The sequence below is a fragment of the Meleagris gallopavo genome, chromosome 15, assembly GCF_905368555.1.
Source record: "Meleagris gallopavo chromosome 15, MGAL_WU_HG_1.1, whole genome shotgun sequence".
Taxonomy (NCBI): Eukaryota; Metazoa; Chordata; class Aves; order Galliformes; family Phasianidae; genus Meleagris; species Meleagris gallopavo.
The window spans coordinates 3074828-3102202 of record NC_139418.1 but is presented as its reverse complement, the minus strand read 5'-3'; the positions used below and the strand labels follow the sequence as shown (position 1 = coordinate 3102202).

At 45.6% G+C, this 27375-nt stretch overlaps 1 protein-coding gene across 2 annotated transcripts; it reads left to right on the top strand.

Moving 5' to 3' along the window:
* The first annotated feature begins 460 nt into the window (after positions 1 to 460).
* LOC146543313 (A-type potassium channel modulatory protein KCNIP1) lies at positions 461 to 15366 on the top strand. 2 transcript variants are annotated; one of them, XM_085236501.1, is made up of 7 exons: positions 461 to 585; positions 6402 to 6471; positions 6860 to 6930; positions 8400 to 8507; positions 9063 to 9167; positions 9723 to 9785; positions 10951 to 15366. In XM_085236501.1, the coding sequence occupies exons 1-7, from the start codon at positions 484 to 486 to the stop codon at positions 10996 to 10998; spliced, it is 567 nt and encodes a 188-aa protein (XP_085092627.1). In that variant the 5' UTR covers positions 461 to 483; the 3' UTR covers positions 10999 to 15366. The 2 variants fall into 2 exon arrangements, with proteins under 2 accessions (XP_085092627.1, XP_085092628.1); XM_085236502.1 differs by lacking the exon at positions 461 to 585 and adding an exon at positions 1797 to 1850.
* The last annotated feature ends 12009 nt before the right edge of the window (positions 15367 to 27375 follow it).

The window sequence follows — 27375 nt, the reverse complement described above, 5'->3', positions numbered from 1 at the left end:
TCATTTAGCATACAGAAGAGTTTCCCTCACTGTTTACCTTCAGTGTAATGTCGTTGTCTAATATGCTTAAGCATGACTGCTCTCTTACTTGTATTTGCTCAGCTTTCTGTCAGGTCAGTACTTTGAAAGGCCTGCTCTCAACGCCATTTCGATATTTAGATAAGAGTATCTGGCGTTGTCTTTTAGAGCAATGTGTCTGCTGCCTATCCTGTTCTCCCCATCAGTTTTGGCTTTGTGAATGGGGTGCTAATTGGCAGCCCCAGTAAGAAGTATGAGCTATTGCTTTACTCAGCTGGCTTTTATTTTGCTTTTGAAAAGTTGAAAACAGTGATACAGACCAGTTCTGTTGATGGCTTCTTTTTTTTCCTCTATTGCTCTTGAAATCCAATCTGTCTTACCCATCACGTTAACGGAGCAAAGGTAACAACCAAAATGAATATCTTCCTGTCTTCTCTTTTAGATAAAATTGAAGATGAATTAGAAATGACTACGGTGTGCCACAGACCCGAAGGCCTGGAGCAGCTTGAAGCGCAAACCAATTTCACTAAAAGAGAGCTTCAAGTGCTTTACAGAGGATTTAAAAATGTAAGAACAGCACTGCAGTGAACTGAATCCAGTATGTATGTCTCCACCAGCCCCAACTGCTCAGCTGCGTTTTGTATCGTTCCCCTGCTGCATACCAGCAGTTCTGCACTGTATCTTCTCTACCACAGCAAAATGAGCTCACAATCTACCTTTCCATCTCATATTGATGCCCCCATAATCTGCTTAAAATGGGGATTGCACGAGCACATCACGCTCGTTACATTTACTCCCTAAATGTCACTAAACGTGCTGCAAATTCCTCAGCTGTGCCTACACTTCAAGATAATCTGCAAATGTTTTCACGTTTATTTAATTTTTGCTTGCTCAATTCATGCTGCCAGTTGAGCTGTATTGTTTGCTTGGGATGCCTGGGATTTTTATTTATTTTTTTTTTTCCCCTTTCCCTATCTTGGATAATTCTTGCTATTTGAGTAGGATGTTATTAGAGCACATTAGGAGTACAAAGTCCAGGGTAAGCAGGGAACAAAGCAGGAGCCCAAGAGACCTCAGAAGGTAATAGGTATCAGGGTGAGGGGGTAGAGACCACAGTTTAGATGAAAGGGAATGTGTCAGCTGTCACAGCTGCACGCACACAGCAGCAGCGTGCTGGTCTTCATGACCCTCAGCCAGAGCCAATACTCCCTGGTAGGGTTGGTCTCCACAGGGCTGTGAGCCTCACCATGTAAGTCCCCTGACGCTGCCTCAAGGGACTCATAATAAATAGAAATGGGATTTTGAGGCTATGTGGAGCAGATGTGTTATGGATCTTGAAGACTGAAGAGTCATTATACGACTGCCTGAGGGTCTGAGTTTAGTCAGAAGGGTGTTTTGTGTCAGGTAATGCTTTGATGATGATTAATGAATCGTTACTGCGATAGCTTGATAGACCCATGTGGTTTTTAAGTTGCTCTGTTGGACAGTTGCAGGACTTCAGCTACTGTCATAGCAAAACACTGTAACTTCTTGAAAAGTCAAGTCCATTGGTTGAAGCCTTGCCATAAAAAAATTAAGCCACGTTAAATGCAAGTCTTGTTGAAGGAAACCTGCTGGATGTTGTGAAGGTCCTTTCTTATTTTTGATATTCTTCAAATTTGGTTGCATCCTATCTCCTGCGCATACCTGACTTCTCCAGCACAGCACAGCTGCCTGTACCTTTGTTTATTGCATGCACTGTGCTTGTGCAGCCTCTGCTGGACTCAGAGAGGACCTCAGTCTGACCATTGACGATGGACCTTATGAAACCTCATCGTGCTTTGGCTGGTCAGGTACAAAACACACAGCTTTGAAGACAGAGCTCAATAGGTTAATATATGGTGTAATGTGATGTAATCCCCTACAACGCGGAACAGAACTCAATGCATTCCTAACTACTGTGTTTTCATATCTTGCTGACATACCTCTCTTGCTGTGTATGGGAGCCCAGTGCAGGGCACCATGCTGAGAAGGAGAGGCTGAGTCAGCAGCCCTGATGCAAACCAGAGGCACCTGAGCCTTCTGGCTCAGCAGACCTGGGGTTAATCCTTCCCCTTCCCCCCCAAGTTTTGCTATCATTTTGCATTACGGAGGCACTACCTCTGAGGGAAAGAATAATGATAAAAGTGCATTTAACTTGTGTGTTCAACCCTTTTGTAAGACCACACTGATGGTCTTGGTGTTAATTGGCAGTGCTGGCACGATCCTGGCTTTGTCAAGTCATTAGGAAAGCAGCATGTTTTCCTCCAGCTGCTGTGAACGCAATGTGCATGAAGCTTTAATATTTAAAGTTTAAATTGAAAGGGCAGCTTTAGCATTTCTAGCCTATAAATCATGGTTTCAATGGAATGAGTAATTAGGCACAGTAGGCAGGCTATCTCAGCTGTTACCATATTTCCTGTTGTACCGAACCGTGTGCTTCTTGGGATGATGTTACAGTGCCATCTGGAGATTCAAAGTCCCTGTGGGAAAACAGTCATTTTTCTCTCCAGGTCGTGCTGCTTGCTCTCACTGATTGCACAGGTCGTGTTTAATCACAAGGCAACAGCTGGGTTACCACAGGGCCAGCTGCAGGCACTTGGAATAGCACAGGAGGAATGAGGTCCTTCCCAGTCCCGCTGTATTCATAGTTGGTTGGGTGGTCATGTTCACAGACATGCAGCCAAAGGCAGCTCCGTGCAGCCTGGTATTCCTTCCAGGCAAGTGCCCTGTCTGACCAGGGTCCCAATTCTCCATACTTTTCTTTCTTAATGTTCCTTTGTCTCTGAAATCCTTCCCTACACACCTGGGCAGGGGACGGTGCAGGCAGTGAGGTGCATCTCTGCTCTCCTGGAGCCCTGTGAAGAACTGAGGGGATTCTTGGCTAATAGGACTGGCAGAGGTGATTGATCAGGTGACAGCAAAAGCTGTCAGCTGCTTGAGCAAAAGCAAGTTCTGTGAAAGTATGGGATTTCGGGGGGGAGAAAAGATATGTGCAGTTCCAGAGTTCTAGAGGGAATCAAGTGATTCTAATCGTTAAGACTTGCTGATAGACTTTCATGTCTTCAGTTATGTTTCTGCAGCCAGTAAAGCTGCTAACTGAATTGTTATAAGCCTGTTCTTTTTCTTCTTTAATTTCTGTCATTAAAAATAAGTGAGTGCTACTCATAGTGCTCTAAGACAACAAATCTTGAGACAGAAAAGGATAAATTCTGATATGCACTATACACCCAGAGCTGACCCGGGAAGGTGGTGGGGAAGGAGGGGAAGGCAGAATTTTGTTGAGGAGGGTGGGGAACAGCCAGGAATGCAGCGGGGATGGGCCAAGAGCTCAGGCTCCTCCTGGTGTGTGACTGCTCAGATCTGTCGTTTCCACACTGGACTGGTGGAGGCTTCCACCAAACTGCATCTTGGCCACTCCAGCAAAGCAGAGCACAGCAGCCAGACTGACTGCATGATATGAGGTGCTTGGGCTGAGGGCCTTGGCTGTAGCTCTGTAAAAAGCAAGATAACAGAAGCAGCAAGAAGTAGAATCAATCTGGTGGGTCTTACCTTGGTTCAGCTTAACAAAATAAAACGTGGTTGTTTTATAAGTACATGGGGAGAGAGAATTGTTTGAGCTAAAAGGCAGCGTTGGCATGGGATGCAATTAGAGGTTTCTGTTCCCCAGGTGAGTGATGTTTGGGGAATAATTAATGAATGGGAGGGAGTGAGAAATAATTTATAAGATTCAAATTGATAAATTGTTGACGTTTAAGTGATCACCAACAACAGAGCTTTTGACTCAGTAATTCAACATGTCCCTTTTGGACTTTCTCATTACTTGTATTCTTTGGATTGAGTGCATGAATTTAAGAGGATTGGGATCTTCATGGGATTTTCTGCTTTCTTCAGGAGGTTCTGCCCTGTTAGGGGAACAGCTGCTAGCTGCAAGGGACACTGCAAAGACTCAATGAGAGAGCAGCAATCCCAAATAACTAAGAGACTCTTGGGAACACTCCAGCTTTGCTGTAGCGTGACTATTTTAGCAAATCTGCAGTATGTGAATGAGCCTTCTGTCAGATGGGACATCTGAAATAAGTCCGGGTTTGAAGACCAAAGCAAGCAGTGTGAACAAGATAAGGAAGTTCTGGTATTTTCTTAGTGCCACAAATATACTGCTGGCTCTGAGAGAACACAAGAAAGGCAGCAAAATAATTTCTGATTCTAGCAGAAGAAAGAACCCCAAGTGCAATTTTTCTTTGTGTTGGTGTGGTTTTCAGCTCCTTTGTGGTTTAAGGAGAAGTCAGAGGTCGATCCATACACGTGACAGATGCTGTCAGTGCCAGTGCTTGGTAGCTAATTTTTGGGAAATGCTGGGTTTGTTTCTGTGCTTGTCAACAACACAAACCAAGTGTTCACTTCTCACGTTAGACACTTTGAAAGAATTCATAGGTTTAAAAAAAAAAAAATGAGGTGTTTGCCTGAAATTTAACGCACTGCTGTCAAAGGAAGGCCTTGTGTGTATTAGGGTGGGATGTGCTTTTTCGTGCTGCTATGAAATTTCTCTTGCATGAGGAAACTCGTCCTGCCTTCAGTGGAATTTCAGCTGGCACAGAGCTTACCTGCTCCTTTTCACAAGAGAGATTTCTTTTGAGTCAGCTGCCTTAAGATGTGCTGTAGCACTAATGAGGCCTCTGGAGCTTTATTCGACTCTTACAAAACAAAATGGTGATCAATTAAGTGTAAATGAATTGCTACCAGCATATGTGTCTGAAGGCAGCCCTGTTATGTAGAGCTAAGCAGGGCGATCAGTGTCAGCACTGCCCTCCTGGAGGCTTGATGCAAACTTCCATTTGGCTTCCAGATGGAACATCAGAAGCAAGCAGGGTTGGGTGGAAACTCAAAATGTAATCAGGCCCAATGGCCAGACCTGCTGTGGGAGACCTCACCTCTTTGAGAGCAGTGCAGCTCCTCTCACTGAGCCTGCCCAGTGCTGATGCACTGAGGCTGGGGGCACAGGAACACGAATGGTGGCTGGGGCTGCTGGGATGGCCTGGGGCAAGGGAAAGGTATGGAGAATATAATGGGTAGTCCCCGTATTTATAAACTGTCTTAAAGCATTGCAGTGGTCAGGAAGAAGGCATCTACTGGACTGAAGGAAGGAACTCAGACCTAATTGCACTAATTCCAGTAGCAAAGAGGTACGGAGTGTGTGTGATTTGGGGGGTGCCTCTAGTGTTGCCCAAAGAGCCCCTCCTTGCTCTCCTGTGACTCACACAGGATGGAGCGATTTCTTTTTCTGCCTTCCCGTGGTTGGGGAATGCAGTGTCAGCAGCAGGCGTTGCTGCAGATCAGACGCTTTTTCTGTTTATGAGCTTTTCTTGATGGCAGAATTTCTTGTCAAGGTCCTTTTGTTCTTAAAAGTCAGCCTAAAGAACTCATCAATAAGCAAGTCGCTGGCTTGAATCTTCCTCTGACTTTGTGTCACCGATTCAAAGGGATTTTCTCAGGCTTCCTAAGTTTGCTCATCCCAAATTCAACGACCTGTAAGCAGCGGTGAGGAATGGGTTTTGTTACCTGCTCTGGTTAGGTAAAAATATAACTCTGGTTGAACTCGAGCATGATCTATCACAGGATGGATGAGTTTTTAAACAAAGTCACGCAAACAGAGCCTTTAACCAAGATGAGGCTTTGGAGTTCTGAGTCTGTACTCAGGAACAGGGGAGGTTATTCTGTGCGTGTGCAGAGGGATGGGCAGTGGCTCAGGGTGGCTGACTGAGAGATAAAGCTGCATCCTGCTGCTGACTTCCCTTGGTTTGTGAAAGCTGGAGTAAGGTTGTTTAGATTTGGGGTTTGCTTTATAAAAAAGCCTCTGGATTGAGGCACATAGCAAAGCTAAACCTGGTCCTGAATTTTACTTGGGCTGTCCTGAAGTGCTCTTCTAGTTTCAAGCCTCACACCAATGGCTAATGTTTGAGAATTTGCTGGTATGTACCTTTAGCCTCCATGGAGCTGGTGTGGGGGTATCTGGCTACTGGGGGCTAATGTAGAGGGACAGGACAGGGAAGAATTAGCTGGCAGTGATTTGTAATGTATTAGAGGAGGCCTTCGTGTGACAGAAGGCACGAGCTGGCTGTCCAGGTCATCTGTTAAAACAGGAATTAAACACTGCTGTGAACCAAGTCTGTGAGATGCTTAAGATGGAATTGCAGCCTGAATTATTTTAATTTCTTCAGCTGCACAGCCCATACATCCAGAACGCTACGGGAACAGGGATGCGATTTGTATAATTGCTCTCTTTGGGCTTGTACAGTTTTGCGAATGAACCTTAACAGAGCTGGGGTGTGTGTTTTGATTTGGTTTTGTTTCTTTTTTTCCAACAGGAATGTCCTAGCGGGGTGGTTAATGAAGAGACGTTCAAACAGATCTATGCACAGTTTTTTCCTCATGGAGGTAAGCAGGATGCTTTAACAAGAATAAAGGCAAACCCACATTAGAGATGGCCAGTAGTTGTCAGCCACAGAGCAGTGTGCTGCTATGAGATGGAGTTGCTGCACTTTCTGCTGGAGCTAATACTGCATTGGCCCCAGAGATACACTTGCGTGCTGCTTTTTGCTCTCATTCTTGCAAACACAGCCCCACAATCCAGCTCATGCCCTGTGCAATACAAGCTTTTGCATTCAGTGGGGTTGGGTTGCGGTTTCTGCAAGTCCATGTTAATATTTACTAGCTCACAGAGTAGCAGTGCTTTAAGGATGGCTTTATATTGAAAGAGAGGTTGCTGAGAGCCAGTGGTATATAAGGAGCTGTTGTACCAATTGGTGCCTTTTGTGTTTTCCAGATGCTAGCATGTATGCACATTATCTCTTTAACGCATTTGACACTGCACAGAATGGCTCAGTGAAGTTTGAGGTAACTGGTTTGCATCCTGTTTTAATGCCCTATTTCTCAATTCTGTATGTTTCAGCTTCCCATCCATTTTTCATCGTAAACTCTGGGATTTGCCTGGCTATGGGCTGGAGGGCTACAACCAGATGAAACATCAAAATCTCATTCTGGTTAATGCAGGCTTCTCGTGCAGATGGATTGGCTTTCTTCCCAGTGGAGAAACAAACAGATCGTGTTAGTCAGTAGCATAGGAGTGTTAGTGCCACAGGGAGAAAGTGCAGAGGTTTGCGTAGCAGAAAGCACAGGGCAGTGACAGTCCCATGGAGCAGAGACCAGCGAGTGGCACAGATAATGTGGATGTCAAAGAAAGGCCAGAGAAGCTCATGCTTCCTGCAACTCGCTTGCATTATAGGGTTTCACATGTACGTTCCTGGAATGTATGCATTTTCAAAGCTGATTTGAGATGTTCAACAGGGATCTCACATAGTAGTTCCTGAGGAATACCAAATCCACCCCATAGCTGCAGCCTGCGTCTGCAAACAAAGTGGTGGAAATGCTAGGCAGCCCTGCTTTATGCCACCAAAGTGGCCAAATCCCTGTTAGTTCCAGGTGTGACAGAGAAATTATTTATCAACTGTGAGAAGGTTGCCGTATGGAAGTGCATCTCTGTAGCGATGGCTGCAGTGGGAGTTCTGCCTGTAGCAGCCCTTCTGGAGAGCATTAAGAGACTTCCAGAATCCTAAACGGACTGACCTGCAGCAAAATGCTTAGACAAGTACAATAAAAAAACGCTGAGCTTTCCTTCTTGGCAAATCCATCTCTTTATCACATGTAAGCATTTTGTCCCCTTTTTTGTATCGTTCAGCAAACTTTAATTTCTCTTGAGTGTGGGTAGAAAGGAACAAAGGTCTTTAGGAAGCAGTGCTCTGCCCCGTGCAGAGCCACTGGAGATGATACGGGGAGGACTAAGTGTGTTAAATGAGACACCAGGTACAGTGTAGCTGCTTTAGCTTGAAGCTCTGCCCGTTCTAACAAATACAGCAGTGCTGCTGAGCCACTGTGCAGCACAAAATCAATAAATCAAAGTTATTGCAAGCAATAACTCCACTGTAAACCAAAAATACAAACAAAATACCGTGTCCCAGATTGAGTTAGTAGAGGTGGGAACCACATCTGGCTAAATGTGTTGTGTTTTGACAGAGGACAAAACCTGAGCTTCCATGTGTGGCAGAGGGGTCTGGAATCTTGCCGTCCCTCTCAAGGTGGGCACAGGGAGGATGCACAGTTGAGTAATTGAGGACTCTTGGGGTTTTCCCAGTTCCCTCTTACACGTTTATTAACCCTGCTCAGATCATCTTAGCGGGCGCTATGTCCGTTTGAGTTCAGAGGATACATTCATCCTAAGTGGGTAACTCCCTTGGTGGGTGTAATGAGGAGTGTGACTTGGAAAGGGATGTTACACAGATTCTCATTTCTCTCTCTGCCTCAAACAGGATTTTGTGATGGCGTTGTCCATTCTGTTGCGGGGAACAGTTCATGAAAAGCTCAGATGGACGTTTAACCTGTACGACATAAATAAGGATGGCTATATAAACAAGGAGGTAGGGCTGACAAATGGGATTGATTTCTATGAGAGCTGACTTGTTTCTGTTGCTTAGCACAATTAATGTTGCATACAGCTCATCAAACATATAAAACTGGACCTGAGTGTTTTTCTGTCTAAGAGAGCGCAGTGATCTCACACTGTATTATTTTGTAGATGCGTTTTCCTATGTTACACTGGCTTTAGTGATTAGCTCTTACCTGGAGAAAAATCCTGGTTTAATCTATGAGCAATGCAAAGCTGTGAAGGGGAGGGGATGATGACAGCAGGTACTCAGTGACCAAGGCATATAAGGGGCTTCTGGCTGCACTAGGAGGTATGATGTGGGCTCACCCAGAGCACTGCAAGCCCCCCAGATTTATAGGTTAGCATGTATCTGATGATGCATCTGTCTGCACACGTGTGTTCTTGGTGCTGACAGTAGATACGGGCACGAGGTCTGTGCTGTTTTGTTAACAGGAGAGGGTGAAGAAAAGGGCAGTAAAAGACATAAATGTGCTATCATTTCTATTAATTTCCCTGTTGTGCTTTTGTTGTCATGTCACTACTGCAGGAGATGATGGATATAGTAAAGGCAATTTATGATATGATGGGAAAGTACACATATCCTGTGCTCAAAGAAGATGCTCCAAGGCAGCACGTAGAAGTGTTCTTCCAGGTACTTGATTTCTGATGATGATTTCTCAATACCTGAGCTCTTCACTGATACACTTTAAGATTAATCCTAGCTACATAGCTGTTTCCTACTGTAGATCCTAAAACAAATTCTGGTAGCCATTCAGTCTAACACTACAATGCCTGCTGACTTCTTGAGTCTGAGGTATCCTATCTGACTTAGCCCAACCCTTTGCAATGGGATGATATCTGTCCAGTGAACATGGAGCTTCTGTATGTATCACAGTCATTTGGTGCTTCTCTTCTCAACTGCCCGTAAAGACAGCAATCATGCGGTGTAGCAGTGAGGAAATAAATGATGTTATATGAGCAGAGTTTGCTGCATGTGTATAAGGAAGGTTCAGGTGGAGATGACCTCAAAAGTCCTCCACATACCAGTGAACCAGTCCTTAGCTGCCAGCAAGTTGAACCAGTGGCATCAAGTCTGTAATGTTGGTTGGTCACGTGCCTTAGATTTATTCAAGTTACAGTACATAGGATGTTATACTGTTACCACAGTGTTATTTATGGGAACTAAATGCTTGTTTTTATTTTGCAGAAAATGGATAAAAACAAAGATGGTGTTGTAACTTTAGATGAGTTTATCGAATCGTGTCAGGAGGTAAGGATGAAATGCTAGGTGCAACAAATGGTGCAGATCGTGCCACCGTCTTTGTTTTCACTTCCACCAAACTTCATTTGCAAGGAGGTGCCACTCCAGATCCCAGAGTTCCTTTGCTCTCTAAAAAAACAAGCAGCTGTAAGATCGGTGGTGCTCTGTGAGACTGCTGAGCCATCAGGGCCGTGGGGTCAGGCTGGTCAGTGCTGCTGATTCTGTGACAAGTACACAATTATGGGAAAGCTCATAATGCCCTTTACTTTCCTCAGTATTTTATTTACTTAGTTGTTTGTTTAAGAGGTTGACGTTGTGTCTTCAGTGTGTGATTAGAGATCTTAGTATTGAAGTAGCTTCAACAGTAGGGTTTTGTTAAACCAGAATCAGGGCAGGGTATTTGGTTCCTTACTGTTGATGTGCTTGCGTTGGCAGCTCACAGGCCCATGCACTGCCACCTGTTATCTCCTCGCAGATCAGAGCCATGCCACACAAAGATGGCATTTTTTACTTTAAAGAAACAAACAAATATGCTTACCTCTGCCATTTCTGAGGCTGCAGCTCTTGGGCAGTGAAGTCATGGCATGGCTGTGCACAGGAGGATTGGTTCCCCACACAGGGCATCACCAAACTGTGTTAGGATGAGCAAGGTGGATGCTAATGGAGAGAGTCTCCAACTCTCTCATTTGGATCCAGGCACCTGAGAGAGGCTGGCATTTCATGTATTCTTGTTTTGAGCCCGAGGTGTTCCTGTGAGGAAGTGGTCCTTCATGGCAGCATGCTTCTCCGTTCACAGCTGTCATTTCATTTGGGCCTCTGAAGCAAGTGAAGCTAAGTACACACCTTCATATTCAGGATCAGTGCAGTGGGCGCCAATGTGTGAGGGCACAGCTTCAGTGCTGGTCCAGCTTTTCTTCTGTGAAGCACAGGCCATGCTGGAAGCAAAGCTTAGGAGAAAGTTCTGTGCTTGCAAGCCTCAAACCAGTCAAGGTGCTGAAGTAAAAGTGCTGCTTTTCCAAATCAGGACCTAACTGCTGAATCCATTCAAGCTCACCGAGGGTGGAAAGCAAGGCTGTTGCCTGCAGTCCCCGGAGAGCCCCTCCTGTGCCATGCCAGGTTAGGAGTTGTGTTCATCAGTGCTCCTTTCATGAACGTGTCTTCTCGTTGCTTTCAGGATGACAATATCATGCGGTCCTTGCAGCTCTTTGAGAACGTAATGTAACCATGCCTGGAAAGCTCTGGAAGAGTCAGAGACTGTGTGTGTAACAAAGACCTCCTTTCTGCGTGAAAGCTTTTTATAATTCAGCCATGTTCAATTCAGCCAGCGTGTGAGGATTTTGTATGACATCTCCAAACAAATGGCAACTGAATGCAACGTCGCAAGAGATGACGGTGGACCTCTATTTCATTTTGGAAGCATGCAAATACTTTAATAAAACCTGATGAGAGAGCTGCTGCTCGAAGTTTAATGAGTAATACACACAGCGTTCTGTTTGCAAGCCACAAGTCCTGCTTTAATCTAGCAAGCTTGATTGCGTATGATAGCTCATGTTGATAGCATATTCAGCCACCTATTACAAGCAAAAAGCTCAGTCCATACAACCATATGGCAAAATGTTTTATGGATGCCTTGCCTTTAATCTGCTTTGACAAAAAAAAAAAAAAAAAATTGAATCTACAAGGGCCATCTGTAAAAATGAACAGTGAATGTACCTAGGATGTTAAGCAGACAGCCCATGTAGCCAGCATCCCCATTTCTGCAGAGATCTTGCTTCTCACTGCACTGGTGCCACCACGCTGAGGCTGGTGGAGGTATTCCTGAGCACATTAACTAGAGGAACTCAGTGCCAGGGTTAGTCAGAAAGGAGCAAAGCGTGAGTAGCACGTAAATTTCAAACTACAGAGCAAATCTGATCAACGATGGTAAGTTGTTGCAGGACTAGGTAGGTTTATAAGGGCTGATAGAGGAAGGTCACACCTGCTCTGGTCCCAGCCACCTCCTGCAGTCCCAGTATGTTGTGGGACACCGAGCAATTCTCCATTGTGCACCTAGCAGCACCATGGCCGTGTGTGATGGTCTTTTCGCTGTGGTTTGGCACCTGCTTCCTAGATGCATCACTTGAACATCTGTATTCCTCCATTAGATGTTAAAAGCAAAGTGTTTTCTACTCTGTGGAGTTATTTAAGCTTTCCAGATTTACAGGTGGTGCAGCTGTGTTCCCACATGAGGGCCTTGGCACCCACAGAGTGCCAAGTAAGTTTAATTGGCACCTACATGGTTGCTGTTAGTATCAGAAATGTCTGCCAGGGTAGTTCCACGTTTTCTGTAGCAAAATCTTTATCCCACAGGACAGTTGCATGACTCATACAAGTCTTGATCCTTACTAATGCCCCAGAGAGCTTTGTTGTGGGGAATTGTTGATTTGTTTCTTTCAAGAGGGAAACAGGAAGGGTCATGTAGTGAATTTATACCAAGGTTGGATTATGCCCCGTAGACGTGTCTGCTGAGAACACGTCAGCCTGCTTTGCAGAGGACTCTTAAGGAAAATGGCTGTTCCCGAGCAGCTCATGATTGGGAAACCAAGGGAAGGAGGGAGCAGCCACCTGTACCAGCTGCACAAACCACACACAAAGGAGAATCCCCTGTCGTAGCCCAACATCGTTCCTGTCCAGTAAGCATATATTTTTATTATGTCAGATACTATATTGCTAATATATTGTTGGCACTGAAGATATATTTTAAATATTATGTATGTGGAAGCTTTTTATAACACTAAATATATAGTATGCCTAATTTCTGTAGCCCTATGTTTTATAAAAAAAAATAATTATTGAAATATTCCTGGTTATAGAGGTAGGTCTGATCAGAACTAGAGTAATGCTATGTGTATTCCTCAAGATGGGACGTGTTCCCTTTTTCTGTGCTTCTGCATACTCTTCTGTGTGGTCTCTACTTTGTTCCCCAAAGTTGACCACTTGTCATCAAAACAGCTGGTCAGCTGAGGGAGGTTACTTGTATGCAGGAATGACACCTCAGTCTGTCCTGTTCGCTGCCTTGCATGCAATTACCATGAATTAATTCCTTCTAGCAAGTATGCAAAGCAGTGATGTGCTGGCATTCACAGAAGGGATGCAGTGCTGTGAAAATAGCCTTATATTCCAGCTGTCCAGTGTTGTCTATTTGGTTTTTGTTTAATAGGCAGTTGATAAAGATGTCATCTGTAGCTGGAATAATGCCCAATATTTATGTTGTTCCTTCTTGTGATTCTTCTTGTAATCACTTGGGCAAATAACAGCCTTCGGTGCAACAAGCAACCTGCTTTTTTCTCCTCCATCCCTACAGGCATTGTCTGTTGTCAGTCTGAGCAGGTAACGTCACTGGACCAAAAAAAGGGAAAGCAACCATTTGTACTGAGTTCTTCAGTGTCTTTCACCTCTAACAGTGATGCTCCAAATGTGCTCACAAGATGGTATATGTAGCCTGAATATTTCTCAGAATTGGAATGTGCCTTTTTCAGTAGAACAGAAGTATTATTAGATGCGTGATCCTTGTAGTCCCTGGAGCTAAATTAATTTCTGGAGCCACTCTGAATTTGGCCTCAGCTGTGTTTTGTCTCCACTAGCAGAAGTGTTGTGTCCCAGGGACCAGAACTGGGTCAAGTACAGCCTGACTGAGTAACATACCTGAAACATTCTGCATCTTATTCTCAACGTATCTTTAAGTACATTGCTGAAGCCAGATTACTATTAGTGCCCTTACACTTCTGGTTTCTCCTCTTCTGCACTGCTGTAGTTTTTATCAGTTCCCAGTAATGATGGCCATGCATTAGAAAGAGAGGGAGATGCTGAAAGCTGCTCTGGTCCTGACTCTGCCCCTAAGCCATAACCAGAGCCCAGCTGCCATTGCCTGTGCCTCATGCCTGCCGTTTGCTCCTGGATTGCTGCTTCTCTTTTCCCCTTAAGATGCCATCCAGAGACCCAGCCAGGCTGAACTGCCAGCCCAGGGGAAACTCATGGAATTCAATAAATCCAAGTGTAAGGTTTGACACTTGGGTCACAGCAAGCCCTGCTATCAGTGCAAGCTGGGGAACGTAAGGGTAGAGCACAGCCCTGCCAAAAAGGACTTGGGGTACTGGTGGATGGCAAATGGACGTGAGCCAGCAGTGTGCCCTCACAGGAAATGTGAGTTCACAGGCTGTGAACTAAAAGAGGGGAGATTTAGGTTGGATATGCGGAAGAGGTTTTTTGCAGTGAGGGCAATGAGGCAGTGGCACAGGGTGCCCAGAGATGAGGTGGATGCACCATGCCTGGAGGCACTCAAGGTCAGGCTGGATGGGACTCTGAGTACCTGATTTAGTGCAGGTGTCCCTGTTCAGTGCAGGGAGCTGGACCAGATGGCCTTTAAGGGTTCCTTCCAACTCAAACTCTTCTCTGATTGTAAGTCTGTTGCTACAATAGGAGGATTTGCCACATGACGCACAACAGCACCATTTCCTGTAGCTCTGATCGTAAATTCTGGCTGTGACAGAGCAGTTGCCTTTGTGAAACCATTTATTATCCTGTGTTTGTCTACGATCCCACTGGTAGCAGCCGGAGGTTTGTGTGCATCAGTGCCCGGGGGCCTCGGGGCTTTCCGTGGAGCTTTCAGTATCCATGCATGTGGCAGGCGACAGAGATGCAGTGACTGTGAGAGAGTCATCCTCTGCATGGAAATGTCTTTGGGTTTGCCTTTTATGTTCTTCGTGAACGTTAGTTTGTAAGCTTGCAAAGCCTCTCATCGCTCATAAATGAGGCTTGCAAAATATTGATGGCAAATACTTATTGCTACGGCTTTCTAAATAAAACATAGTATGCTGTTCTGATCTCATCTCGCCATCGATCCTCTTGCCAGGATGTGAAGGAAGCTGCTGCGTTTTCTGCTAAGTTACAGTTAGACTCTGTCAGTGCTATCAGCTGTGCACATTTTCTTGAAGCTGTGAATGTTTCAATAACATCTGCATTGTAAGTCTGACTGTTTCACTACTTACAAGCATTAATCTGCATTTTCATGCCAGCGTTTTCTAATAAAAGCCTTTCTAACATGCGCTTTAGGCAACCATCTGTTGAAAATAGGAATATAATGAATGATGATGCAAAAAAAAAAAAAAAAAGCAAACAACAATGTAATTTGTCTGTTGTCGTCAATGTACATTTTCCTGTATTTTTGAATGCATTGCAATACTGTGAGTGACTGTATGTTGAGTTGCAAACCTGAAGGTGCGGATATGCGAAGGTTCCAGTGCCACAGGCAGGACTTTGGCATTGCCTGGCTGCAGCACACGGTAAGAGCAGAGCATCTTCATGTCTGCGTGTGATCACTGCTAACACGGCAGCAGCTCATTGCTCGTGGGAGTGCCATGAAAGACTTGTGGGAAAGTGCTGCTGGTGTCAGTCGTGCAAACTAAAGCCATGCAGGTGGAGCGGCGGTGCGTCGCTTCTATTAAAAATGCTGTTATCCAATGGCAGTTTGTATTACGTTTTGTTGAATGGTTTTAAAGACTTGGGTTTTAATAATAAAAACTACATGTCTATAGGGGGGTGTTCTCCTGTACGCCCAGTACGTATTTTTCTCTCACGGGACACTGTCAGTTTAATGATATACAGCCAGAAGACTGATGTAAGCACGCATCGATCTGCACAGGAGCTGCTAGACTGCTGAAGACATGGTAATGATTTCTTTCCATTGCTGATCTGGGGATGCTTGTCTGTTTGGTGTGGTGACATATACTTCTGTTTGTCCCTGGTGGGAATAAGAGTTCAGAAATACTCAACATGCTTCACCAGTACTATCTTGGAACAGTAAAAGCTGAAACCTTGTAGATGTGTTTTTTCTCTTGGGCATTTTTGCTTAAGTACTTCCAGGTAACGGGAATTACACTGAAGAACATACAAGCACTACTTTATTGTAGAGATATGAAAAATAAGCTTCTCCGTGTCCCTTTATCTCTGGTTTGTTGAAAACATCCATTCTGACACATGGAGAATTGCAGAATTAATTTTACTTGACTATATATATATATGTATAAAGATACATATATGAAAATTTGGTCAGCTTCATCACATAGGGTATAATATATCCACCAGCACATCCCAAGACAAGCAACATTATTTTGCATACTTGCAGAAATGTGAAAAAATGTGAAAATATAGGTATCTGTGTCTCACTGCAGCACGTGCCAGGGCAGCTCTCAGCATGCAGCGAGGGAGCAGCCAGCAGCAGCCAGCACTGCTGCCTATGCAGGACGATGGCACTTCCATGGACAGAGGCCCAGTTGCTGCCCGGCGATGGACAGCTGTTGCAGCTCCTGGTTGGCACCTCTCACAGCACCAGGTTACACCAGCGGCTGCACGGTTTGGCACACAGCTGCATGCATTTGCTTTTGATGCATTTTTTAGTGTCAGATCTGCCGAAGTGGCTGTGTGCTGACCATTAGCACTGTCCGTGCTACATCTCTGGGATCTTCCTGAGTGTGATAGAGTGAGTGTGATGCAGCTCAGCATATAGACGTGGTTACTTTAGTACTCAAAGCCTTCAGATTATGAGATTAATTCTGTGGTCTCTGCTCATTTGTGCAGGCTCAGCAGAAGTGGAGGAGAAGAATGGCATCAAGACCTCTGCACGAGCAGAAGTTACTGACCTTGTGGTTCTCTTCCATTTTGAGTCAGAAAATGCATCTGAGATGGAAACACACAGAGAAACCGAGCAACGTGCTGGAGAAAGTGAGTCTTGTCCCTGTATTAGAGTGGGTTGCGGCTGGGAGCATTTTGGGATAGCCTGATTTGACCCGATTTAGCAAATTGCTCTGTGAAAAATGATGGTTTTAAGTCTCATTGCAGCACAGTGCTGCTGCTAGGTCCACTAAGCAGAGGCTTCCCAGGGACCACGAGTGCCCTTCTCAGAATTAACGAGTCATGTGCTGCCAGCAAGGAGCGTGGGTTTGGTTTCATTGTAACTCACAGCTTGAATAATTAATGCTGTGTTTTCAGCAGCAAACGAGTAGATGCGAGGCTTTTGGAAAGCAGAGTCTGAGCACTCCTTGAGGTCAGATAAAATAAACACTGGTAAAGTGCTTCCGCTGCTCGTGGAGCTCACACAGGGAACGCTAGATGTCAGTGAGGGCCAGCAGCTGGCAGGTTGTGGCAGCACGGCAAGGGGCAGGAGATGGCTGTATAGGATCAGATGTGGGAACTGCATAAGCAAAAATCCTGCATGCCTTTGTACACTGGAAAGCTGGCGATGCACGTAGCCCCGCTGTGTGGCTGGGAATGGCTGCAAACATAGGAGATGTGCCCCAGCCGGGTCCAGCATCACCTCCTCTCAGGAAGCAGCTCTGAAGCATAGATAGTGTGAGCTGAAGGAGTCTTTGCAGTTTATGTTGCAGTAGCCCCAGTGTATGCTATGTTGTGCAGGTAGCTCTTTTGAGGTGGGGGTCAGCATGAGGAATGGGAGACATGTGAGACAGTGTCAAGAATAGTGACGGTTTGTTCTTTGTTTGGAAGAAGGGGAGGAGACAAAGTCACTCCCTTTCATTCTCTCTGTGCTTTGCTAACATTAGGCATTACAAACCCATAAGGCATTTTTATACCTGGAAGCTACTTGTTCAAGTCATTTCTTTGGTTTGTACCTTGGCTACAGTGAGATCAAGCTGCCTGCTGTATGTGAGATCCTGAAGTCCCTGGGGATGGTGTTTGGAATGGGATAAGCTTGAAGTCTCTTCAGTATTCCTGACCATTTGCAGTCATGTCACATGGCATGGCAGGGCAGCTTGGTGCTGGCATTTAGCAAAACCTTGCTGCAGTCTGTAGGTTAGTCTGGGAGGTGTGTGCTGGTATCTGTGTGCTTCCAGCGTGCAGCGGCCGCAGGAGTAAAACAACTGATACAGATAGACTTGATGGCTCTCAGTCACCTGATCCCTGTGTCTTCTTGTGCTCTCAGGGGCTTTGGTGCTACAGGGAATGTGGGGCACAGCTCTGCCCTGAATTCAGCATGGAGGCAGTGGATGGGCACCATCAGCTTCCAGTCAGGTGTCTCAGTGACCACGAAGGAGTGTCAGTCTCACCCTTCTTCTTCTACACTTCAGCACTGAGCTCAGACTGCTTTTGTGAAACTGGCAGGGTTTTAACAGGGTGATTCAGGATGCCTTCCCCTGAATCAGTCTGTGGGTAGATCACCCCCGGAAGGTAGGAAATGAACTGAGGGTCTCCACGTTCTCAATGGATATCATTATTTATTTCCAGCCTGTTTTGCTTTCATGTCTTTCTCTGTCTAGTAGAAGCGTGCCCAGCTCCATCTGGTAGTGCAAGGGCTTTGTCAGTGCGGGGTTCTGGCTGGAGGTTCCCATGGAAGGGAGGTACCTCCTCACCACACAGAATAAGCTGTTGCATTTGGCTGTGAAATCCCCCTGGGAACTCATTTGCTGCTCACCAGGGTTGTGTTTGTGTGATGTAGGCGGTTTCAGGTGCTGCATGCAGGAGTGTGGAGTAGCCGGTGTGGTATCGGGGTATTGTGTGCTCCTAATTCAGGATGAGAGCTGCTGATAGGAGCTGGTGCTGATCTGCACTGCAGTGCTTCTGGTGGAAGAGGGGAGTCTTTCCTTTGCAAACCTGGCATGCTTTCAGATTTAACTGTTGGGAGGTTCATCCCAGCCAGCGGCCACAAAATGGGAGACGGGTCGCAGCACAGCAAAGCAGGGTTCTGTTCATTGAAGGCCCTTCTGATCTGAAGTCTAGCTGCAGCAGAAAATCGGCCTGGATGGTTACTGCCCTCACCCCTGGTAAAAGGAATCCACATAAAAAACGTAAGAATGAGGCTGTTCCGGTCAGCCTGAACACTCCTCACAAAACCCTGTGACCTTCCTTTCCTACACCACAGGCCTTGTTGTGGCTCCGTTCCCACTGTTTCCAAACCCAAGCTACAGGTTGGGCCTGCAGCTGAGGAGCACGAGAATGATAAAGCCACGCTGGATCCAAAAGCCACTACAGCCTGGTAGTGGCAACAGCAAATATTTACAGTTAGCTGTTATTTTTACATTCTAAACATGGATTTTAGTTAAAAAGTCATTCCCATCTGTGACTGGTAAAACAGAGGCTTTTGTAATGGACATCTTTGTTTTTTGAGGTTTGTTTTTATTGTGCATATACGTCAGCAGCCATCCCAAGAGACCATCATGGTAATGGATCAAAACCAGGGTTTGTTGCAGTGTGAGCAACTATAAAACCGTGTGTTGCAGCTCTGTTGAGATGATGAGTGCATGCTGATAGACTCAGCCACGGTCTGGGTGTAAATCAGATCCTGTCTCTTGGGACTTTGTCAGAAGATCAGGTTTATCCGCTGAAACTCAGGGGCGTTTCCATCTGTTACTCTGCACTCAAATCTGCCTTATGTGGAAATTATATCCGCTTTGGCTTCTTCGAGTTGTATGGGGACAACCACTTTGACAGCGTACGTCAGGCCTTTGTCAGAACGCTGCTTTCAGCATCCCTCGGCGACTTGCTAGTAAGCAATTACTCATCTTGGGAGTCTTTTTGTGAAATATGAAATAACACCACCACAGGCTTTATATTGCTATGATGAGACAGAGGGATCTACAACAGCTCACATGCATTTCTCAGTTTGATTACTTGGATTGATTTACATTGAGACATCTAAAATAGAGGGGTGATATAACTGCCATGTGAAAGGGGAGCTTTACCAGGATTTTCTTTAAACTTTTCTGGGGGGGAAAAAAAAAAAAAGAAAAATGCTGAATTTTGTTCTTTTCCATGTTTTGTTCAGAACTGTCATTTTCTTGCTGGAAGAGACAAATTTGGGATAGCTAGAGATGGTTAATATCCAGGTTTGTGCCTATCACAAGAAGAAAATCCTTAGAACTGGAAAAGCTTCTCTCAGTGAAGACCTGTTTATTGGTTGTGTGGTGAAGTGCAGGCATTTTGCACATTCCTAGCCATCCAGAAATACATGTCTTCAACACAGGTCCTTAAGAAGCAGGCGGGTGCTTTTGCCTGTGCAGAGCCTGTTACAGGAACTCACTTAAGCACAAAAAACACATCTCCGAGATAATTTGGGGGAAGTCTGTGATAAATCCCAGTGAGATTTCCTGCAGAAGGTGAGATACAAGCACCAATCCTGTCTAACTGACACGCTGAGCAGCCTGTTACACTCCTTTTTCTAGACTGAAGGCTATGTTGAATGTCAAAGCAAGGCAATACTATCTAGAGGTTGTTTTAAATTAGTAGTTTATATCCTGTGGAAATTGGAAAAGTAGCAGTTTACCAAGGACACAAAGATATTTTTTCTATATAAATGTTCTGATTTAATGGCTAAATCACAATTTAACACATCATAAAAATATGATCTTCTGTGATCTGCTAATGTCATTAATAGTAGTTAGTGCAGATGTCCATATTTATTATTAACGTACACTTCCTTCATTTTCAGCAATATCGAAAGCTAAGCTAGTCTTATTACCCACTTTTGGAATGTCTGACCCAAGATCACATGGATTTCATTACCAGCTTAGAGCCTCGTGTCCTGATCCTCAGTGTCTGGAGGACTCATTGCTCTAGGTAAGAGTTGTTGACTTTTGAAAATAATTTTACAGAGTAGATAACTTAACCAGTATGTGTTTCATTGTGCATTAAGTTGTGATAACATAATGCTCAAATCTTTAAGGATGTCTGCTACAAACAAGCAGTTGAGCTGTTTTCTGTATCAGTCTCCTTTTAAAATGAAATATGAGCAAATAAGAGGCGTTTTGAAAGGAAAAGAAGATAGATTTCAGTTAGAAGAATCCTTTGTGGTGGTTTCGGCAATAAAGCTAACAGAGTGTGTAAGCTTGAGTCTTACTGTGGCAGTGAATATTTCATGCACGTCACACGATAATGTGAAGAATGCACAGCCAGGAAGACAAGGGAAAGTATTTTGGAAGCTGCAAACCCAAAAAGGAGAATTTCTGAATTTGAAGACTCGCATTTCTGAAAGCAAGTTGGCCTTAATCTCTGCTTGGAACAGAAATCTCATTACAGCCAGAGTAAAGGATATTCCAGGGCTTGAGGAGCCCAGCACAGCGGGGCAGAAAAGATCACTGCAAAAATTCATGTGACATTGCAGAGACCTGTAGGTAATTTTAGATACTGTAAAAGCAGCGTTCAGAAATTTAATGGACAAGAAGAGATGTACTGTTCCTTTAGTGACACTTTACGATGGGTTTGGTGCAGCACTTGGAATATTTTGTGTGACCTCCGTGGTGACAGCAGCCGAACACCTTGCTGGCTGCCGCCTGCATCTGCAGGGGAAAAGATGCCCTGTTTTGTGTTTGAGGAAAGTTAGTGGCAATGGGCTGAAGCCTGCTCGGGATAGGGGCTGGAGGTGCCTCATGGTGCTGACAAAGTCTGGAGGAGAGAGACAGAGCCCTGTGTGGGTCTGTGTGTTAGAGGGGAGGGTGAGCACAGAAATGTGGCACAGCTGGTCAGACCTGTTCCCTGCACTGGGATTTTTCCTCCTTTGTCTCTTTCTTCACACTTGGCAAAGAGGGGAGAAATAGATGTTGTCTGGCTGGTCTTCTATGGTTTCGCTCTCGAGGTATTTTTAGTGCACTGATATATGGGCAGCCGGGCCCTGACTGCCCGTTCCTTGTTTGTTTTCAAGGAGAGGCAGCTCAGCAGCTCCCCCACAGCCCCAGCTTCCATGCACAGCCCATGTGGAGTCCAGAAGTGACCCCTGGGCACAGCTGCTTGGCAGCAGGCTGAGACTGTCATGGGCAGCAGGCTGTCCTTGTCCCAGAGTTCCAGAAACTTCTGTGTGCTCCCCCGCCCAGAGCTGCACAAAAATCCAATACTCTCAGTTTTGAGACGTTGCAGTAGATGTCAGACAGCAACACTGCCCAGAAAATGCTATCGTGTCAGTATGGTCTTTATTTCCCAGTATAATACTCGTTTTTTCTTCCCCTCTTTGCTTAATGAATGATATTTTGGTGTTAAAACAGCTCCTGTGCTTCTGCTGCAGGTGCAGCCATCTGCTTTTTGCAGTTGAGTTGCCCAAGACTCAGGGCTTGGAATGCTGTTGGTGCACTGCAGTGGTGTCCTTTGGTGGTTCCAAGGCAGTTAGGAGAGCTCCCATGCTGCTCTGCAGATGGCCCTGTTGGAAATATCCAAATAATTTTGTCAGGACAGTATCTCTGATAAAAGCGAGTTTTATTCATGTAGTAGTGCGCGTCCCGCAAGCAGGAGCACCTCTAAGGCCACAGTGACAGCTTTTGTACCTTGTAAAAAAAACAAAACAAAAAGAAAAAGCAGAGTGTGTTTTGGAGGTGAGGATGCAAATAGCTCATGATGGAGTGATTCAACCAAGAAAGGGCAGTGGTCTTAGATCTCAGTGTGCAGCTGGGACCTGCTGAGCATTCTGAGATACACTGCTGAAGGACTCTATTAGCATTTCCTCCTCTTGAAGCATGCTGTGTCATGGAAGGATGGCTTCCTGGCTCCCCTTTCTCCCATTTCCCAAATATTCTGCACAAACTATTTTTTTAATAGGTGCAATTTTAGCCTGACCAGAATATACAGATGAGAAAGCAACAACAGTGGTAGGGACATCTTTAGGCCCAGACTGCAGGGCTCAGGAAACACACTGTGTCTACGTATTGCCTCACATGACTGATGGAATGAATGGCTGTGCTTTGTTCTTGCTCAGGTCACGTCTACCTGGTGGCTGCAGACACCCCACACCTGGCTCTCCTGAAGGCTCACCTGAGTTGGCTGCAGAGAACCAGGATGGCTCTGCAGAGCACCCCTGCATGGGCTCAGAGCAGTTTCTGCATGGCCTCACCAAATCAGGCATGCAACTTCTGAGAAGCTCTGCAGATCCAGCGCTGCACCGCAGTGTGGGGGAGGTGTTTGCTAAGGAGGCACCAGGTACTGACTGCTGCTCCAGGACAGGGCCCTGCTGTTAGCAACTGATGCTCAGGAAAAGAGATGCAAATCTGTGTCGTCTCTAAGAGAGATGCTTCTGTTCAGAGCAAATTTTTGGCTATAAAACTTTATCTCGTTGGCTTGGTAAGGGATAAACTTGATATTTTCCAAGCGTGTTTATTCAACTGAAATTTAGAAACATCTTAATGTGGGAAGAAGCTCTGTGCACAGGTTTCAGCATTACAAATGATCACTTCTGCTGTCTGTTACAGTACTGTTGATGTACCCTGTCTGAAGCATGTCACAAACTGTGGCACTGTGCTTCACTGCTACCCCAGCAGGTTGGCATCTGATGGGAAGTAGCGATAAATTCCTTTAAAATACCTCAGTGTGGCAATAGAAGGCAATTGTTAATAGTTGCGTTAATGACAGTGTTGGCTCTCTTCCTTCTCTTGCACTCTCCCTCGTGGTGCAGTGCGTGCGTTCTGCAGGCAGATGTATGGCCCTGTCATAAACAAGTTCCTTGGGAGTGCACTGGGGCTCGGGGTGCCGCCGGTCCCACAGGGACACTGCTCAGTACTTTTCCAGTTGCACTGTAACTGCTTTCTTTGGGTGTGTGTGTGGTCCTCTGCAAGTGTGGCTGCAGCAGTAAATAGGACAGAGAGCCTTTTGGGACACACTGGGTGCTTTCTCTGTGCTGGTGACCAGTGCCATACAGGTGGTTGGTGTTCTCCATCAGTTTAGAAGCAGCTCAGATTTTTGGTCAGAAGAACTGACGGTGTTATTTGTGCCAGTGCCTGGAGGTGCTCCTGTACTGTAACCATGCTTAACCATGCTTACGTATCATAGAATCATAGAATGGCCTGGGTTGAAAAGGACCACAATGACTGTCTAACTTCAACCCCCTGCTATGTGCAGGGTCACCAACCAGCAGACCAAGTTGCCCAGAGCCACATCCAGCCTGGCCTGGAATGCCTCCAGGGATGGGGCATCACAACCTCCGTGGGCAACCTGTTCCAGTGCTTCACCTCTCCCTGGGACTCACAGAGCTGGCTGGGGACTCTGACTGTAGCTGTACTGAACTGTGCAAATGCTGGTAAGGCTTTGAATTTCCTGAGATTTAAAACCCAAAGGAGAGATTGCAATTATTATCATTTGTTTTTTAAACTCCTTCAAAATGTTTTCAAACCCACATTTTTTTTTTCAGGCTGCTTTACATCCTGCCATAATTCAGAGCAAAGTTAATGTTTCATGCTGGGCTGCACTAAGTTGGGTACAGCAGCGTTTCCTCATTTGTTGTATAACAACAGTTATCCTTTTATACTCTCCCCACTACATTACGCTGATAAAGACCAAAAAGCATTGCTTGATACCTTCTAACAACACTTGGGACTATTTTTAAACACAGATAAGTTTCTGTTCTGCATTGTCTGTTGCTGAGGCATTTTTGAGACTCTGAAGCCCTGCCAATTCTAAGCAATGAAAGCTGCCTATCTCCTGGCAAACCTAACACAACTGCTTTGTAAGTGAAATATAGAGCTAAGCCACCTTGCTTTGTTTCTCCCCAAAGCAAAAAATACTTGCTCCTTGGAAGTTGGTCTTGGAGATTATTCAAACGCTGTATGATTAAGCTGTTCAGAGATGTTCTTTCCAAGGAGGCACCAAGCACTTCCACTCCTGGGCCTGATGCAGCTAAGTGTGTGCTCACATGGCTTTGTGCTGAAGAGGACGTGGTGGCTGAGCGCTGGTGGGGCTGGGACTCAAGGTGTAACAGCAAAAGCCTCAGGTAAGACGTGTAAGACACAGAGGGTAGAAGCAGTGGAACAGGTTGCCCAAGGAGGCTGTGGATGCTCCATCCCTGGAGGCATTCCAGGCCAGGCTGGATGTGGCTCTGGGCAGCCCAGTCTGCTGGTTGGTGACCCTGCACATAGCAGGGGGTTGAAGCCAGATGAGCATTGTGGTCTTTTTCAGCCCAGCCCATTCCATGATTCTGTGTATTAGCTCTTCTACTTGTCTGCTGGTAGCACACGTTGCTGCTTTCATACTGCACATGGATTATGGGGATTTAACATCTTCCATTATCCAGAATTCCTCTGCTCAAAACTAGAGGAAGAATTATTATTTTTGAATGGTGAAAGTAATAATACAGAGAGTCTGTTTATAACCAGCAGCAAAGCACCAGATTTGTGCATATCAGTTCTCTGTAACAGGGATGAAATTAAGTACAAAAAGATCTCATGTTGGCTCTGAGGTGCTGTGTTCCTGCTGCATGGGGAGGAGTCCTGCAGCTGAGTGCATCCACAAAGCACAGCACAAAGCATCCGTGTGCTCATTTAATGTGTTCATCCAAGTATTTTGGCATTCTGGTTTCGTCTTAAAACTCCCACCTTGGAAGAGAACAAGGCTTTGGTCCTTTATGCTGTTCAAAAGCATTCCAAAAGACATCTGCCACCAATAAAGAACATCATGTGGATGTGCAAACCAGAAAGCAGCACTTGCTACAGCCTGTCTAGTAAAGCATATCTCGATCTGATCTGCTGTCTCAGCGTATTTCAACCTATCCAAGGAAAGATAAGCAATGCTTCCCACCAGATCCTACTGCTAGTGCCAGCTAAAGCATCTGCCCATCTTTTGGTACTGGAGGCACTTGTTATGGACCAGATATGTATTATAAAAGTTAGGGAGGAGAAAGATATGGCACCACACCATGTAAGTTTTATAATGTTTTAAGCCAAAGATTTACCCACTGTTGTGCATTAACTTGAGACAATAACCAAATATTACGTGCATGACACTGGGTGTCCAATTGTCTGTTTCCACACTCGTTCTGGTACCTGCCAAGAGGTTACACTGGCCTTTTTTTTTACTTTTAAATTGTATTTCTTTAAGATGAAGCTAAGAAAATGGGCAAGAATCTAGACGTGATCATTGGGTGCTGATGTGCACGCAGATGAAGTAACATTCTCAGGTTGTAACAGGCAACGTCATAATGGAAGTAGTTAAGTGGGGTTTTGGGTTGGGGAAAAAAAAAACATGTCTGGTACTGGTCCAGAACTGTTGTTTCTATGTGAAATGTTTGTTCAGTTCAAATGTTTGCAGTATTGGTGTGTTAGACCTGGTAAAAGCAAGGCAGTGTTGGTAATGGAGAGTTTGTTGTTAGCGAGTGAGAGTAAGAGAAGATCTGCATAAAGATGTGTTTCTGTGCCTCTCTGTCCTTAAAGGTCCCTGGCAGATGGTGTGAAGAGCAGTTATGTGCCTTTTTCATGTGGGTAACTATGGCAGGGAGCAATGAAGGCATTTTTCAGGGCAGAGTGATGGACCTCTGGCATCACTCAGCAGCTCAGGCTCCTCTAATCCCAAGGCATTCCAGGAGGGATGTCTGTGCCTCGCAAGGTGTCAGGGCACTGTGGGGAGGGGAGGGGGGGAGTTTAGAAGCTTTTTTGTTTCCAGTTAACTGAGAACAGTTTAAATGGCAGTATACACAGCCATATTGATTGCATCTCCCTGACGTTTGGTTTTTGAGCTGTGGTAGAGGCCTGCTGCATGAAAGCATCTTTCCCAGAGCAGAGAACACTCCAGGGGTGACAGAGGGATGGGAGCTCTGCGCTGGTGGTGCTGGTTCTTCCTGCTCTGCTGCCATCGGACTGGTGGAGAAGGGAAGGATGGGAGCATCACTGCTGGCACTTATGCATCCCTGGTGACAGGCCTTGGCCATCAGTCATCAGCAACCTGCACTGCAGACTGGGACTGGGGCAAAGTCCAACCGTCCTGTGCAGCGGGGGAGGCTGGCTGCAAGTTCATGCTTGCTTTATCCTTTCACCTAGGCAGAGTGGACTGCTTACCATTCAGTGTTTTATTTTTTGTTGTTGCTGTAGACACTGTTGTCAAGTCAGAGTTTGTTGTAAATATGCCCACGGTATAAAGTGACGTTTGTTTTTTCACGCTATCGGTTTCCTGCCTTCTCTCCATCCTTTCAAGCACCTATTTTAGAAAAGCTAGAAAGATAAGTTATGCAATGGCTCTGACTTGGCAGTTGTTTTAAATGCTGGAATGGGGCAGCAATGCCACCAGCGTGCTGCTAGCTGGCAGCAGGGCACTGCCATGGCTGTGCTGCCCATCCCTGCGTGTACCTCCAGGTGGTTGGGCAGGAGTTTGACCATCACCTCTTGTCATAGTGGGTGTGGGTGTCACTGCCAGGAGCCCGACACAAAGCTGCAGAAAATAGTGGTAATGGCTTTATATAAATAATAAAGCCAACTGATTTATCTGCAAGTTCTAGCCTAGCAATTAATTCTGCTTTTGGGAGGCAGAACCAAAGCAGAAAACATGTCATAATGCCAGATCAGAGCTGATAATGTATTCCTCCCTTCCTCAGTTCTCTGCTAGCAAGGATCAGCCTATTAAGGAATCATCTCCCAGAGCCCTGGCCGGCTCCAGGAGGATCCCCAGCAGCTGCAGAGCCCAGCCTGTATGGAGACAGAGCCAGAACCACACATGTGGAGATGGAGGGAGGGAGGGAGGGGAGATGGCAGGGGAGGCCCAGAGTGGGGGGGACTGCCCACCCAGCCACTGTACTCCTGAGGGGCCCAGCACAGAGCTGGGAGGTCGGTGCTCTGAGCATGCTTTTTGCAATATTGCTTTGAGACACATTATT